Source organism: Corythoichthys intestinalis, chromosome 5 (assembly GCF_030265065.1).
Source record: "Corythoichthys intestinalis isolate RoL2023-P3 chromosome 5, ASM3026506v1, whole genome shotgun sequence".
NCBI classification, from domain to species: Eukaryota; Metazoa; Chordata; class Actinopteri; order Syngnathiformes; family Syngnathidae; genus Corythoichthys; species Corythoichthys intestinalis.
In genome coordinates, this window is record NC_080399.1 from 7,890,753 (window position 1) to 7,908,565 (window position 17,813).

General features: G+C 39.9%; 1 protein-coding gene across 2 annotated transcripts in view; it reads right to left on the bottom strand.

Moving 5' to 3' along the window:
* LOC130916155 (neural-cadherin-like) overlaps positions 1-17,813 on the bottom strand; it is a 442,935-nt gene that overhangs the window by 237,994 nt on the left and 187,128 nt on the right. For both annotated transcript variants that reach the window (XM_057836649.1, XM_057836648.1), the window contains 2 exons: positions 16,845-16,987; positions 6,745-6,917 (listed from right to left, as the gene is read on the bottom strand). In XM_057836649.1, the coding sequence (XP_057692632.1) occupies positions 6,745-6,917; positions 16,845-16,987 (316 nt within the window). The remainder of the gene's footprint in view (positions 1-6,744; positions 6,918-16,844; positions 16,988-17,813) is intronic.

Here is a 17,813-nt window from a genome sequence, read left to right on the forward strand (position 1 = left end):
TTTTTTCCCTTGGAGGAGTAGCCTGTCTAGTAAAAAAAAAGGGTGATTCCTGTTCCCAGCACGGGGCGCCAGGCCTTATGGGTATATATTTTAATGCAGTTGTTTTTAAACTGGGATACCTCACATACACGCCACATATGAAAAAGACTGAACCTTGTATGAGGGAGTTATTATTCATATACTGAAATTGGCGTTTGCCCAAAAAAGGCCAACTTTGGCATCCCGCCCAGGTCAGGCCTGGGAATGAAAACTCACTATTTTGATAACTCATGATCTTATATGTCTCATGAACATTCTCACCAATTTTGAGGAGGATCCAACAAACCCCTGTAGTTGCCAATGTCTCATATGTGCACCCTGTAACTCGATATAAATTTTACATTAAATCCAAAATACCCGATTTCTTGTTGGGTTTGTTCTTTTTCCCCAAAATTAGAATCGATAAGGGAATCGATAAAGAATGGAATCGTTAAGCAATATCGATAATGGAATCGGAATCGTAAAAATCGTATCAATTCCCATACCTAATTTTAATACAGTTGTTTTTAAACTGGATACCTCACATACACGCCACATATGAAAAAGACTGAACCTTGTATGAGGGAGTTATTATTCATATACTGAAATTGGCGTTTTGCCAAAAAAAAGGCCAAGTTTTGGCACCCCACCCAGGTCAGGCCTGGGAATGAAAACTCACTATTTTGACAACTCATGATCTCATATGTCTCATGAACATTCTCACCAATTTTGAGGAGGATCCAACAAACCCCCATAGGTGTCAATGTCTCATATATGCACCCTGTAACGCGATATAAATTTTACATCAAATCCAAAATACCCGATTTCTTGTTGGGTTTGGACTTTTTGGAGAAGTTTTGCACAACACATCGATTCCCCAAATTTCTTTGCTCTACGTTGAAAAACCCTAATAGGAGAAACCTTTTTGAAAAATTCAAGGGGGTGACGTTGAGCCGATTTTGCACGTTTACGCGAAGCCGCGTGTATGTGCAAATTTTGGTGAGTTTTCAAGCATGCTAAGGTCTCCAAATTGGCCATTTTCATTTGCGATGAAAAAAAAAATTATATAATAATAAACATTTGCAGAATAATTGATATCTCGCACCACTTGGCGTACAGGCCTAAATAAAATCCTCAAATAAGGAATTTTACGCTTACATACTTAAGAATATTTCCATTACTGCCCCGTAAAGGGTTAACATCCTTCAAGCTTGTAAAAGGCATTATTCCTACTACTTTAAACGCATCTCACACGCAAGTCACCGAGACCTTCACGAGCTCCAGCGTTTCCGAGCCTTGCTCTTCTTACGAGGTGTTTCAGTAAATTCCAATTCATTAGGAAGTTAATTAAACAGCTATTGTATTGCACGGCGATAATGCATTTTTTCATCAATTAATTGAAATCCCAATAGAGAGGCGAAAGATAGAGTTGGCGCAAAGGCTAATCAGAACTCGTGGGAGAACAGAGCGGAGAGAGATGGCGGCCAGGGAAATGGGAAGACGGAGAGGATAAAACAACAAGGGAGCGCGATTGAGGAGCGCACAATGAGGAGAATGTGGCCACTGAATAATTGAAGCCAGCGGAGGATGAGGCTTTGATTGCGTCGGCTCCGTTCAGGTTGACGCCAACCAAAAACAACAGTTTCTATTGACTGCTAATATGTTCAAGAGTATTATCCTTCAGATGCCACAGTTTTGGAATCATTTCAGGCAAGTAGAGTTGCAACAATTAAACAGCAACTAAACGATCATGGCATGAATCGACAATTATTGGATGACCAAGGAGTCGTTTAAAGGCCTTAATTCAGAATTGCCTCAATTCGTGTAGGCAGCCATATTACAGTGGTATAAAAAGTATCTGAACCTTTTGGAATTTCTCACATTTCTGCATAAAATCACCATCAAATGTGATCTGATCTTTGTCAAAATCACACAGATGAAAAAACAGTGTCTGCTTAAACTAACACCATCCAAACATTTATAGGTTTTCATATTTTAATGAGGATAATATGCAAACAATGACAGAAAGGGAAAAAATAAGTAAGTGAACCATCACATTTAATATTTTGTGCCCCCATCTTTGGCAGCAATAACTTCAACCAAACGCTTCCTGTAGCTGCAGATCAGTCTGGCCCATCGATCAGGACTAATCCTGCCCCATTCTTCACTACAAAACTGCTGTAGTTCAGTCAGATTCCTGGGAGGTCTGGCATGAATCGCTGTCTTTAGGTCATGCCACAGCATCTCAATGGGGTTCAAGTCTGGACTTTGACTTGGCCACTCCAGAATGGGTATCTTGTTCTTCTGAAACTGTTCTTAAGTTGATTTACTTCTGTGTTTTGGATCTTGTTGCAGCATCCATCCTCTTTTTAGCTTCAACTGTCTGTCTTCAACTGATAAACTTTTGAAATCATTCTTACATTAAGGATTGCAAGCTGTCCAGGGCCTGAGGCAGCAAAACAGCCCAAAATCCGGATACTCCCCCCACCATGTTTCATAGTGGGGATGATGTATTGATGTTGGTGAGCTGTTCCATTTTTCCTCCACACATGACGTTGTGTGTTACTCCCAAACAATTCAACTTTGGTTCATTTAGTCCACAAAATATTTTGCTAAAACGTCTGTGGAGTCTCCAAGTACCTTTTGGCGAACATTAAAGGAGCAACAATTTTTTTTTTTTAGACAGCAGTGGCTTCCTCCGTGGAGAAAGCGATTCTTGGCTATAGTTTTATATATAGTTGATGTGTGCACAGAGATATTGGACTGTGCCAGTAATTTCTGTAAGTTTTTAGCAGATACTCTAGGGTTGTTTTTCACCTCTCCGAGTATTCTGCGCTGAACTCTTGGCGTCATCTTTGGTGGAAGGCCACTCCTTGGGAGAGAAGCAACAGTGACAAACTCTCTCCATTTGTAGACACTTTTCTGACTGTTGATTGAGGAACATCCAGACTTTTAGAGAGGGTTTTGTATCCTTTCCCAGCTTTATACAAACCGCCAATCCTTAATCGCATGTGTTCAGACAGGTCTTCTGACCGAGCCATTAAGCACATCAGACAATGCTTCTCATCGGGACAATTCTTACTAGGAGTGTGTTTTATAGTGGGCAGGGCAGCATTTTTTTGGCACACACCTAACTTAAATTGTTTGGTAAAAATTGGTTTCAATTGCTCTTTAAGTCTCCTTAGGCAGAGGGTTCATTTACTTACTCCCCCTCCCCTTCTGTCATTGTTTGCATTCTATCCTCATTAAAATATGAAAACCTATAAATGTTTGGGTGGTTTTAGTTAAAGCAGGCACTGTTTTTTCATCTGTATGATTTTGACAAAGATCAGATCACATTTAATGGTGATTTTATGCAGAAATATGAGAAATTCCAAAAGGTTCACATACATTTTCATACCACTGTATATTGGTTTAATCAAAATAAGACATCAATAACGTACACATTAAAACGCAATTTATTAGGGATGTACCGGAAGCCAAATTCTTGGCCAAAACCGAAAACTGAATATTGGGGAAACACTTGGCCGAAAATTGTGTATTTCATTTTCATTCATACTGGTAAAAGCCATTCAAGTTTGTAATAATTCAGATTTAATCATAACGTGTGCAAGTAAGGATACAATACATGGAACAAAAAAATTTGAAAAGCTATTTAAACACAAAAGTAGCAGTAATATTTAACATGCTGTGGATTCGCCGATTGCCGTGCTTTGTAATGAAATGGGAACATGGGCCCTTTAGAGGGGTCAGTGCCCCTGTGCCAACCCAGCATTAAAACCGCCACTGGCGGCAGTGAGCACTGGCGTCGTTATAGCAGTTCAGTGGACGTAGACACACACGTCACGGCAAATTTGGGACACTCGAAATATGAGTCTCACGCCTTCAATTGCTAAGCTAAATGAGATCTCGATTAATGTTAGTGTGGAACTAGTTGACAACAAAAAGCTATTCCGTTTTCGCTGAAACTAGTAAAGCTTTTTACAAGCCAATTACTCCCCTACTACTTAAAATATGCTATAAACATATTATATTAAACCACAGCAAATGCACATGTATGCATTTAAATACTACTAAATTGTATAATGTTTGCTTGATTAAACTCCAAACTACTCAAGCTGTATTCTCACAATATTATGACTTAAATCTGGTAATATCACGACATATGACTTATATAGTATCTCATAATATTACGATTTAAATCCCCAAAATATTATGACTTTATTCTCGTAGGCCTATTTTTTCTTTGTGTGGCTCTAGTGCAATAGGGGCCATCTATGTTAATTCTATTGATGCCAATGTACTCTGATTCTATCGACGCATTTGTAAGTCAATGCCATTGACGGTTATGTACGTTCAAATTTCCCATTCATTTTCAATGGCATTTACTTTGATTCATACCAATGATGGCTATGTATGTTTATTCTATTGATGCCAATGTACTCAGATTCCATTGACGCATATGTAATTCTAATGCCATTGACAGCTATGTACGTCCAAATTTCCCATTCATTTCCAATGGCATTTACATTCCATTGACGCCCATGTACCCCAATTCTATTAATGCCAATGTACTTGGATTCCATTGACACATATGTAAGTCAGTGCCATTGCCGGTTATGTATGTTCAAATTTCCCATTCATTTCCAATGGCATTTACATTCCTTTGACGCCTATGTACGCTGATGCCATTGACGCCCATGTACCCCAATTCTAATAATGCCAATGTATTTGGATTCCATTGACGCATTTATAAGTCAGTGCCATTGCCGGTTATGTATGTTCAAATTTCCCATTCATTTCCAATGGCATTTGCTTTGGTTAATACTAATGATGGCTATGTATGTCGATTATATTGATGCCAATGTACTCAGATTCCATCGACACACATGTAAGTCAATGCTATTGACAGCTATGTACATCCAAATTTCCTATTCATTTCCAATGGCATTTACATTGCATTGACGCCCAAGTACATTGATGCCATTGACGCCCATGCACCCGAATTCTATTAATGCCAATGTACTCGGATTCCATTAACACATATGTAAGTCAATGCCATTGACGGCTATGTACGTCCAAATTTTCCATTCATTTCCAATGGCATTTACATTCCATTGACGCCGATGTACACTGATGCCATTGACGCCCATGAACCCCAATTCTATTAATGCCAATGTACTTGGATTCCATTGACGCATATGTAAGTCAATGCCATTGACGGTTATGTATGTTAAAATTTCCCATTCATTTCCAATGGCATTTACTTTGGTTAATACTAATGATGGCTATGCATGTCGATTATATTGATGCCAATGTACTCAGATTCCATCGACACACATGTAAGTCAATGCCATTGACAGCTATGTACATACCAAATTTCCTATTCATTTTCAATGGCATTTACATTGCATTGACGCCCAAGTACATTGATGCCATTGACGCCCATGTACCCCAATTCTGTTAATGCCAATGTACTTGGATTCCATTGAAGCATATGTAAGTCAATGCCATTGACGGCTATGTATGTCCAAATTTCCCATTCATTTCCAATGCCATTTACATTGCATTGACGCCCAAGTACATTGATGCCATTGACGCCCATGTACCCCAATTCTGTTAATGCCAATGTACTTGGATTCCATTGACGCATATGTAAGTCAATGCCATTGACGGCTATGTACGTCTAAATTTCCCATTCATTTCCAATGGCATTTACATTGCATTTACGCCCATGTGCCCCAATTATATTGATGCCAATGTACTCAGATTCCATCGACGCACATGTAAGTCGATGCCATTGATGGCTATGTACGTCCAAATTTCCCATTCATTTCCAATGGCATTTACATTGCATTGACGCCCATGTGCCCCAATTATATTGATGCCAATGTACTCAGATTCCATCGACGCACATGTAAGTCGATGCCATTGATGGCTATGTACGTCCAAATTTCCCATTCATTTCCAATGGCATTTACATTGCATTGACGCCCAAGTACACTGATGCCATTGACGCACATGTACACGAATTCTTTTGATGCCAATGTACTTGGATTCCATTGACGCTTCTGTAATTCGATGCCATTGACGGCTATGTATGTCCAAATTTCCCATTCATTTCCAATGGCATTTACATTATATTGACACCAATGTACACGGATGCCATTAACGGCCAGTAATGTCGATTCTATTGATGCAAATGTATTTGGATTCCATTGACGCATGTATAAGTCGATGCCATTGCCATTGTTATGTACGTCCAATATTCATTATATTGTTTTGTTTTGATGATTTAGGACTAAATAATTGACCAATTATTCAGTTATTAGACAAGTGGCAGGCTGGCAACCAGTTCAGTTAAGACTAAGACAAAAATTAAAAGGGCTGCCAAAAACTGCCCGCGACTCAAGTGAGGATAAGCAGTTCAAAAGATGAATGAATGAATAATCAGTTATTAACTCATTGGGAGTAATTAACAGTGATAGACGTCCAATCCATTTCAACTGGGAGGGGCTGGTGGCTATCGAATCGCTGCAGGCCCCTTCCTACATAGTTACAGCTCTACATCAAATTGAAGTCAATCAAAATTCTGAATACACCCTCTTTGTTGAAAAATCAATAACCGGTTCGTACATTGAAGCCAGTTTTTCACTGACACGTTTTCACAAGCTCTCCCAGTTAGATCGATCGATCTCAAGAGTTGAAAGAAAACGTGTCCCTCACCTCTTCAAATATAGGTTTGTTGTTGTTAACATCGTCCACTCCCACTATAACACGTGCGGTAGACGAGAGCGGGTGCAGACCGCCCGATGCGTTGTCATCCGTGGCCGTCACATTCAGGATGTACTCCAAGCCTTGAAGCTCGGGCAGCGGCGTGGAGCGCAGTCGAATCAAGCCTGCAAAGACAGCGCACCCATTAATCTGCACGTGATAATGAAAATGCAGGCTGTGCGCGGTCAGATAGCAGGCAGGGCAAAAATGGGAACGCATGATAGGTCGCTGAAATCCTCAAAACAATTTCACAGTGGTGACTTGTCACATCAGTAATATATCAAACAGGGCTGCCGTGATGAATCGATTAATCGATTTTAAAATGAATCGACTGCTATTTTGGTGGTCGATTAATCATTTAGAGGCGTTGTTGACAATAAAATTGTCCAAACCATCATAACCCCTTGACACTTAAAAGGATAAGAATACTCCAGAACAAGGCAGCCTCCAAGCTTTTTTTATCATAAATGCATGTACTGTTAAGAATGTATTTTCAATTTAAAAAATTATATTTTATATATTTTTATTAAATACAGTATATATAATCATTATTTTTATTACATATATATATATATACTGTATCATTATGTAATTTATTATGTATTTAAGTAAAATTCCCAACTTTAACATCCTCTAAAATCAAATAAAAGTGTATCAAATCATTTTACTATATGTAAATATTTGTTTTTGATCTTGTTTTAAATTCGAAAAACACAAAATAAATAAAAAATATTTTTGGTTTAGTCTTTTAAAAAAATTACATAATTTGAATATACATGGGAAAACCCGGTAATATTGCACTTTTTATTCTGCTTAATTTTATTTGTTTTTTATTTTAAGAAACACAGAAAAAAAAACTAAGGCCTTGTACAGACTGACAGCCAAAATCAGAACAACAACAATTCACATTTTTGCCAATTTTTGGACATCTTACTTTCTAAACTTGCTTCTTGTCGCCAATGAATTTGATAATCAATACAGTTGTAGACTACAGTTAAAGCAACACTTGGTAACTTTTCAGTTTTAGTTCTTAACTCATTCACTCCCAGCCTTTTTCACTGGAGCAACCCACTTCGCTCCTGGCCGTTTTACTGGATTTTGACTGATTTTGCAAGGCCCACAGAAAATTGTTCTATTGCTATATAAACTTGGAACCCACCAAAAGAAAGAATAGACTCTCTTCTTTCAGCAGGAAAAAAAAAAGTGAGTTCATATCTCTTTCCATTCTTCAAATATCTGCATTTGAAAATAGCTTAGTTTCAGCAATTTTCCAATTTCTGATAAACATAGAAATTGAGCTTTTTGAGAAAGCGTATATTTCAAACATACAGTTGTGGTCAAAAGTTTACATACACTTGTGAAGAACATAATGTCATGGCTCTCTTGAGTTTCCAGTTATTTCTACAACTCTGATTTTTCTCCGATAGAGTGATTGGAACAGATACTTCTTTGTCACAAAAAAACATTCATGAAGTTTGGTTCTTTTATGACTTTATTATGGGTGAACAGAAAAAAGTGATCAAATCTGCTGGGTCAAAAATATACATACAGCAGCGCTAATATTTGGTAACATGTCCCTTGGCCATTTTCACTTCAATTAGGCGCTTTTGTTAGCCATCCACAGGCTTCTGGCAAGCTTCTGGTTGAATCTTTGACCACTCCTCTTGACAGAATTGGTGCAGTTCAGTTAAATTTGATGGCTTTCTGACATGGACTTGTTTCTTCAGCATTGTCCACAAGTTCTCAATGGGACTTTGGGAAGGCCATTCGAAAACCTTAATTCTAGCCTGATTTAGCCATTCCATTACCACTTTTGATGTGTGTTTGGGGTCATTGTCCTGTTGGAGCACCCAACTGCGCCAAAGACCCAATCTTCGGGCTGATGACGTTAGGTTATCTTGAAGAATTTGAAGGTAATCCTCCTTCTTCATTATCCCATTTACTCTCTGTAAATCACCAGTTCCATTGGCAGCAAAACAGCCCCACAGCATAATACTACCACCACCGTGCTTGACAGTAGGCATGGTGTACTTGGGGCTAAAGGCCTCACCTCTTCTCCTCCAAACATATTGCTGGGCATCGTGGCCAAACAGCTCGATTTTTGTTTCGTCTGACCACAGAACTTTCCTCCAGAAGGTCTTATCTTTGTCCATGTGATCAGCAGCAAACTTCAGTCGAGCCTTAAGGTGCCGCTTTTGGAGCAAGGGCTTCCTTCTTGCACGGCAGCCTCTCAGTCCATGGAGATGCAAAACACGCTTGACTGTGGACACTGACACCTGTGTTCCAGCAGCTTCTAATTCTTGGCAGATCTGCTTTTTGGTAATTCTCGGTTGAATCTTCACCCTCCTGACCAATTTTCTCTCAGCAGCAGGTGATAGCTCGCGTTTTTTTCCTGATCGTGGCAGTGACAAAACAGTGCCATGCACTTTATACTTACAAACAATTGTTTGCACTTTTGCTCTTGGGACCTGTAGCTGCTTTGAAATGGCTCCAAGTGACTTTCCTGACTTGTTCAAGTCAATGATTCGCTTTTTCAGATCCATGTATGTATATTTTTGACCCAGCAGATTTGATCACTTTTTCTGTTAACCCATAATAAAGTCAAAAAAGAACCAAACTTCATGAATGTTTTTTGTGACAAAGAAGTATCTGTTCCAATCACTCTATCGGAGAAAAATCAGAGTTGTAGAAATAACTGGAAACTCAAGAGAGCCATGACATTATGTTCTTCACAAGTGTATGTAAACTTTTGACCACAACTGCAACTTCTTTTGATAGCAAAGTAACAATTTCTTTACACATTACTAACTGAGAGATGACACTGTTGTGACTGCGACAGCCGGGGTAAACTTTTCCCTCATCGCCGCCCGCTCTGCTCAGCGAGCAGCATGGACTCAACGGCATCGTCCGCTGCACTGGTGGTCCCGGTCGTTCTGCTTGATCGTCCAGCGCAAGGCATCCCGGATGTCTGCCAGGTTGTTCTGCACGGTCGTCCGCCGCCTTGCATCCTGGACATCCATTTGGTTGTCTTCCGCTGGCGCCCCGGCCATGCGGCCAGCCGTTCGTTCCGTTGAATCGGTTTGCAAGTCTTACCAAATGCGCTACTGCCCTACAGTGGCCATTTTTATTACTTTAAAATGGATTGTCAGCGTTGTGCTTTGGAGCTAAGTTGAATGAGAACTCATAGACGTCTCTTGTGAAAAAAAACGTAAAAGAATACGTCTTTGGGACACTGAAACAATTAAAAATAGAACATATTTATAAGTTTTTGGGAGCAAATGAGTTAAGAACCGAACTTTAAGCCCCACCCTCTCAAATAAGTCCATCCCTACCATCATCAGAGCGACCAACGCTTCAGGGCGCCAAATTTAAATAAGCAAGTTGCTCTGCCCACCTCGTATAATGAGGAAATCTAATATTTACAACTGCGAAGTTATATGTAAGTTATAATTTCAAGAATTTAGACAAGTTTAAGGTAAAGAATGTCCTAAGCGATTAAATGGTTATCAACATAGTCCTCGATTAATTTGCTAATTGATTAGTTGTCGATTAATTGATTAATTGTTGCACCTCTAATTCCATCATTAATGCATAGCCCAGAGTAATCTAACTACATACTTCATACCTCATACTACATAGTTCAAATGTATCAGACATCCATCGCCATCAACGGCAGCCAGTGATTTAATCCATTGTCAAAATAATCATTTGTGGCAGCCCTAACATCAAGTCGTAAGATTTCCCAGCGAGCTCATCCACTTGAAGAAAAAACAAAAGTATTGAGTGAATCAGGTTAGAAGTTAACCAGGCACAGCAGATGCCTCTTTGTCTACTTTCATTTAGCTGTCATGATAAAAGCTGGGATAAAAAGATAGCGTAACGTGTGAGTCAACATCTTTCTCGTTAACAGTTACACAGACACCATCATCAGAGGTTGCCAGATAAGAAAGCAGCCTCTGATGTGCGCCAAAGTCATTGAAGTGAGACAACTCGGGGGCTTTTTTTTATTCGCTCGTTGTGCTTCTATTCATCTCTTTCAATGATCCTGATTCAAGACGGAGCACGCTGACTCTCCTCTTGCCCAATTTACACGAAGTTCCGGCTGCCCGTTGCGTTTTTGCTTCTAATGGCAACATGTGACATTGTCAGCACTGCGGCACAGCATTAATAGAAGAGAGCTGCGGGACGTATTCGCAAAACCTAAATGTCACACTTGTTTACCGATGACATGAGCTGTTTAATGAGCCGGCCCTCTTTGCATAGAGTGGGAAGCAATACAGCGGAATTTCAGAACACAAAGCGCCAATATTTTGTTGCTTCGAGGGTTCGGAGGAAGTGGAGAGAAAGAATTGAAAACTGCACAAAGCCAGGCCGAGCAAAGATTTGGAACTATGATAGTGTGGTAAATAGGAAGGTTCTGGGTGATAAATGTCATTGCCATTGCCACTGGTTTCGGATCAAAGAGTAAATTAAAATACAGATCAACCCAATTGATTCCACAGTCGTCCCCGTTCGCCTGCGGGTGGAAAAATGTACATTTATGAAAAGGCTTCACTAAGCACATATTGAGATTGAGCTATTTGGGCCGGGGCTAGCAATGACACAGCGTGGATTAAGATGTCAATGAACGAATACCCACAGGTGTTGAGTCTTTTAATGGGTTTCCTACTGTCTGTCATTAGCACTCCTTGCATGCTAACCATGCCCTGTCTTACCCTCGTCTTTCCTGCCCTCCTTCTTCCGGTCCAATCATGTAACTGGTGTCCCCTTGGTAAACTCCGGGTTGTGACAATATGCGTCGACATGTCTAATGATTGGATTGAATAAAGCCTTTTAGGGGGTTCTTTTAATGATGTTTCTGTCGCAAATATTGAATAAACAGGCGGGAAATGTTGAGGTAATTATCGGGGTTTGATTGATTAAATGTTTGCTTGGTTGGTTGATTGAATATTTGCTTGTGCTCATATATACCATAAATAATACATATTGCCATATTTTTCTTACTTATATATTTGCTTGTGCTCATATATACCATAAATAATACATATTGCCATATTTTTCTTAAAAAGAGGTAAAAGAGGGTCGGGATGACAACTATTTTGCCTCATGGCCGCACCATTGCTAACTAGACCTTCCAAGGCATCTTCAGCACCTGGCGTCTGGACTTTCGTCTAGACCTCCGAGGACAATTTTCCATCCGAGGACATCTTCCATGGCCGCAGCGTTGCATAACTGAAGTGTCTGGATTATTTTGACTGTTGATATGATTGTAATGACTGTTTACATGATTGTTTACATAAGCTCTTGCCTCCACACGTGTATTCACTTAGTTCCACCTACATGCACACACATATCCAATCGAAAACCACATGGGTGTCTCCGGCTAGCTCTCCCCTCCCTTAGGAAGACATCCATCTTTGTTCAGGACAAACCCCTAAATAAAATACCAAGGAGGATTTTTTTCCTTTAGATCAATCTTGGTGACTCACGAGTCACATTGCTCTCCTTGGCCAAGAAAACTGAGTGTCTTCTCTCCTTATTTTTGGGTAATTTTACAATGTCTACCTAAGGATCTATTTTTGAACTTGACAAAATGTAATATGAGTATTTAATTACAGTGGGGCAAATAAGTATTTCGTCAACCACCAATTGTGCAAGTTCTCCTACTTGAAAAGATTAGAGAGGCCTGTAATTGTCAACATGGGTAAACCTCAACCATGAGAGACAGAATGTGGAGAAAAATACAGAAAATCACATTTTTAAAGTATTTATTTCCAAATTAGAGTATAAAACAAGTGTTTGGTCAGCTACAAACAAGCAAGATTTCTGGCTGTCAAAGAGGTCTAACTTCTTCTAACGAGGTCTAACGAGGCTCCACTCGTTACCTGTATTAATGGCACCTGTTTTCACTCATTATGATGTCCCGATCGATCGGGTCCGATCACGTCATTTTCAAAGTATCACAATCGGCAAAAAAATATCGGACATGCCTTTTTTAATAAATATATATATATATTTTTTTTATTATTATTAAATCGTTTTCTAATTGTATTTAACGTTACAGACAAAATGTCTTACACTCATCCAGAGTCTTTAGTTTTGGCTTAAAGTAGGGCTATCAAATTTATCGCGTTAACGGCGGTAATAACATTAAAATATTGAACGCAATTAACGCATGCGCTGCACTGCCCACTCACGCATTGTCGTGTTCAATCTATAATGCCACCGTTTTACGTATACATAGAGCTAAAAGGCGACGTAAAATGAGTCGAGAGAATTTTGGCAGCCTTTGAAACCTTTTTTTAATTGGCTAAAGCCTTACAATCCCTCTCTCAACAATAAGAAATATCGTGGGAAGCAATGTGGGGAAGAAAGGTAGTAGTTGAACTTTTTCTTAACATCCTGTGTTATTTCCCAACGTAGAGAAGATATATCAATTGGTACCACTACGCACAGTCATGGTTGCACTTCCCATCATGCATTTGGGCAGAAGTTAAATGGCTACAGTATCATTTACTTACAGCTCAACAAATACACTAGATGGCAATATTTACTCACAATATACAAAGTCACATTTATCCTTTAAGAATTACAAGTCTTTCTATCCGTGGATCCCTCTCACAGAAAGAATGTCAATAATGTAAATGCCATCTTGAGGATTTATTGTCATTATAAACAAATACAGTACTTATGTACTGTATGTTGAATGTATATATTCGTCCGAGTTTTTTTTTTTTTTTTTTCTTAATGCATTGCCAAAATGTATATGATCAGGGAAAATTATCGGGAATGATTGGACTTGGAACTGAATCAGGAGCAAAAAAAGCAATCGGATAAGGAAATGTCGGGATCGGCAGATACTCAAACTAAAATGATCGGGATCGGATCGGGAGCAAAAAAAACATAAGAACAACCCGAGTTACCTGTATCAATGGCACCTGTTTTAACTCATTATCGGTATAAAAGACACCTGTCCACAACTTCAGTCAGTCACACTCCAAACTATACTATGGCCAAGACCAAAGAGCTGTCAAAGGACACCAGAGACAAAATTGTAGACCTGCACCAGGCTGAGAAGACTGAATCTTCAATAGGTAAAGCGCTTGGTGTAAAGAAATCAACTGTGGGAGCAATTATTAGAAAATGGAAGACACACAAGACCACTGATAATCTCCCTCGATCTGGGGCTCCATTCAAGACCTCGCCCCATGGCGTCAAAATGAAAACAAGAACGGTGAGGAAAAATCCCAGAACCACATGGGGGGGACCTAGAGAATGACCTACAGAGAGCTGGGACCACAGTAACAAAGGCTACTATCAGTAACACAATGCGCCGCCAGGGACTCAAATCCTGCACTGCCGGACATGTCCCCCTGCTGAAGAAAGTACACGTCCAGGCCCGTCTGTGGTTCGCTAGAGAGCATTTGGATGATCCAGACGAGTACTGGGAGAATGTGTTATGATCAGATGAAACCAAAATAGAACTTTATGGTAGAAACACAGAAATAATACCTCCTCTGTAGAAAATTCAGCTTAAACAAAAAGCTCATTTCTCTTTCCAGTAAAATAATGAACCGTAATTTTCGGACTATAGGCCGCTACTTTTTTCCCCTTATTTTGAATCCTGCTGCTTTTAGTGCAATGCGGCTTATTTTGCTGATTTATTTGGGTTAATAGGTAACGCTTTATTTAACAGTGGCGTCATAAAACTGTCATATGACACATATGACACTATCCTCGGCATTACTGAATGCTCATGACAGATTTTATTATGTGTCATCCGGCAAATTATGTCACTTACTCCATTGATGTCCATCTTGGATCTTTTACATCCTTTCAAAAGTGAGATAATTTGCCAAACACTACACTAAATGACATCTGTTATAAGCATTCATTAATGCTCATGAGTATCATGTCATAATTACAGTGCTGGCCTAAAGTATTGGCACCCCTGCTATTCTGCCAGATAATGCTCAATTCCTTCCAGAAAATGGTTGCAATTACAAATGCTTTGGTAGTAATATCTTCATATATTTTGCTTGCAATGAAAAAACACAAAAGAGAATGGAAAAAAAAATAAATCATTATCATTTTACACAAAACTCCAAAAATGGGCCGGATTAAAGTATTGGCCCTGGGTTGGCGCCCGCACGATATCTCCGCTCATCTGCGTGGCTGTCGCGTGTTTGGTGGGGCTCGCGCGTGGCTGGATGTGATTGGGTTAGGTCCCGGTGTCGGGATTGGCGATGGGGCGGTGTAGGGTCGGTTGCCAACGGGCTTACACTAACAAGGGATTCACACAATTACTGGTTTCTAGATCACAGAGCTGATTTGTTCACACTCCACCCATCCCAATCACTTAGCTTATAGATTCCCCCACCACCCACCCCTTCTTTCCCTGTTCAACAGGCCCCCCACATGGTGTCAACCGGTAATACATCGCACTGACGAGAGCACCAACATATTCATAAATACTCTAGGCGTTCAATATATTTCTTCTTGTTGTTCTTGTTTCTTTTCTTTCTTTTCTTGTGTTTCTTTTCTTCTGTTCCCCCACAACCCCTTCCTGTTCGCTGCTTTGTCATCATAAACGAGGTATGTTGAATGATCACAATGGGAGTATGTCATGCTCTCAATGTAAAACGTTAAAACTAGAGATGATGCCGATCGATCGGGTCCGATCACGTCATTTTCAAAGTATCGGAATCTGCAAAAAAATATCGGACATGCCTTTTTTTTTTTTTTTTAATATATATGTATTTTTTAATTAAATCGTTTTGTAATTGTATTTAACGTTACAGACATAATATGTTACACTCATCCAGAGTCTTTAGTTTAGGGTTAAGGTAGGGTTATCAAATGTATCCCGTTAACGGCGGTAATTAATTTTTAAAAAAATTTATCACGTTATAATATTTAACGCAATTAACGTATGCGCTGCACGACCCACTCACGCATTGTCGCGTTCAATCCGTAATGGCGCCGTTTTATAGAGCTAAAAGGCAGCGTAATATGAGTAGAGTGAATTTTGGCAGCCTTTGGAGCCTTTTTTTAAATTGGCTAAAGCCTTACAATCCCTCTCCCTATGATTAGAAATATCGTGGGAAGCAATGTGGGGAAGAAAGGTAGTAATTGATCTTTTTCTTAACACCCTATGTTATTTCCCAACGCAGAGAAGATATATCAATTGGTACCACTACGCACAGTCATGGTTGCACTTCCCATCATGCATTTGGGCAGAACAGTTTAATGGCTACAGTATCATTTACTGAAAGCTCAACAAATACACTAGATGGCAATATTTAGTCACAATATACAAAGTCACAAGTCTTTCTAGCCGTGGATCCCTCTCACAGAAAGAATGTTAATAATGTAAATGCCATCTTGAGGATTTATTGTCATAATAAACAAATACAGTACTTATGTACTGTATGTCGAATGTATATATTCGTCCGAGTTTTATTCATTTTTAATGCATTGCCAAAATGTATATGATCAGGAAAAATTATCGGGAATGATTGGAATTGAATCGGGAGCAAAAAAAAAAAGCAATCGGATCGGGAAATATCGGGATCGGCAGATATTCAAACTAAAACAATCGAATCGGGAGCAAAAAAACATGATCGGAACAACCCTAGTTATAACTGTTCAGACCATCCGGACACTTTCCGTGTCAAACAGCTGAACAGGACAGGTTTAAAAAAAAAACAACAACAACAACAAAAAAACAGTAAAGGTTTTTAAAAGATCAATTGTTTGTCATTCATGTTAGAAAATCTTGGAAACATTTATTTTCGTCTGTAAGAAATATAGACAGCTCAATTCTGCTAACAATGACAATTAATATTTATGAGCAGTGCCTGAGTAAAACGACCTTTATTTTTTCGGGTTTTTTTTTTTTTTTTTTCATATCAACACATATCTTTCCATGGTGACATTGAGAATAAAGGGCGCTCATGTCCCAGGAATTTATTACAGAAAATTGAACACGTGATATGACGGATTTGACTGTCAGTTAGATGAACAATGCCTGTAAAATGAAGAAGCCTCACCTTTCTGGCTGTCAATGACAAAGTTCCCCTCCTCATTCCCGGCCGTTATTGAGTAGCTGATCCCATCCCCGTCTGGGTCTTTGGCCAGAACCGTGGCGACGAGAGTGTTGGGGCCCGCGTCCTCGGAAACGAACGTTCGATACCTACAAAGAAGAAAAAGTTGAACAAGGGCAAAGGATGAGACTTATAGCTGCGGCTTTAGCATGTCACAGTGATTTAACCTGTCTTCTTAGCCGGGCAGACCACAAACAAATGATAGCGTCTGGTGGCACGCTAGAGTTATTGCGCATAGGCCGCTTCGGCATACCAAGCCTACCGTGAGCTATTCGATCCACTACCTTTTAAAATGTCAACAGTGATTTGCTCTGTCTAAAGTGCCGGCCAGTGAGATATCCGGCAAGATGCGCGAGAGCGATATCGCACTCCGAGGCAGGGATGAACTCTGCTTCTCCGAGGCGAAATGAAGCGCGGACAATGGAGTGAGCGGGCGCAGATGTGACGCGCAAAGCAATACGCGAGGGGTGAGAGGTTCATGACGAAAGGAACAAAGTAGACTTCAAGTTGCTTCGTCAGCAAAAGTCCTCACTGCGTTTTGGTGTCGTTTCCCGGGTAAGCGCGGGGTGATGGCAGTAGAGTGTCAAGTCAGAGGTGATTGATGGTTTACAGAAGAACACTGATGGGTGATTCATCTCCGCCGAGGCGCGGCAGGGTCTGCGGCATCACGGTTGACCTGTAATCTGTCACTCAGCTCTGAGGGCGACCTCGCCGCGGCAACGCTCGCCAGAACATACACCCTCTCAATTTGTCGTCTTGCGGATTCTTCCAACATCTCAAACGGCGAAGATAGTAGTGGCCTACATTAAGAATTTACATCTGTGCTCCTCACTTGCAACTCGTTTAAATCTGAACTGAGAGGACCACTCCAGGGAGTTTTAGCTTATTTTAAAAAGTCTGATTTTATATTTAATT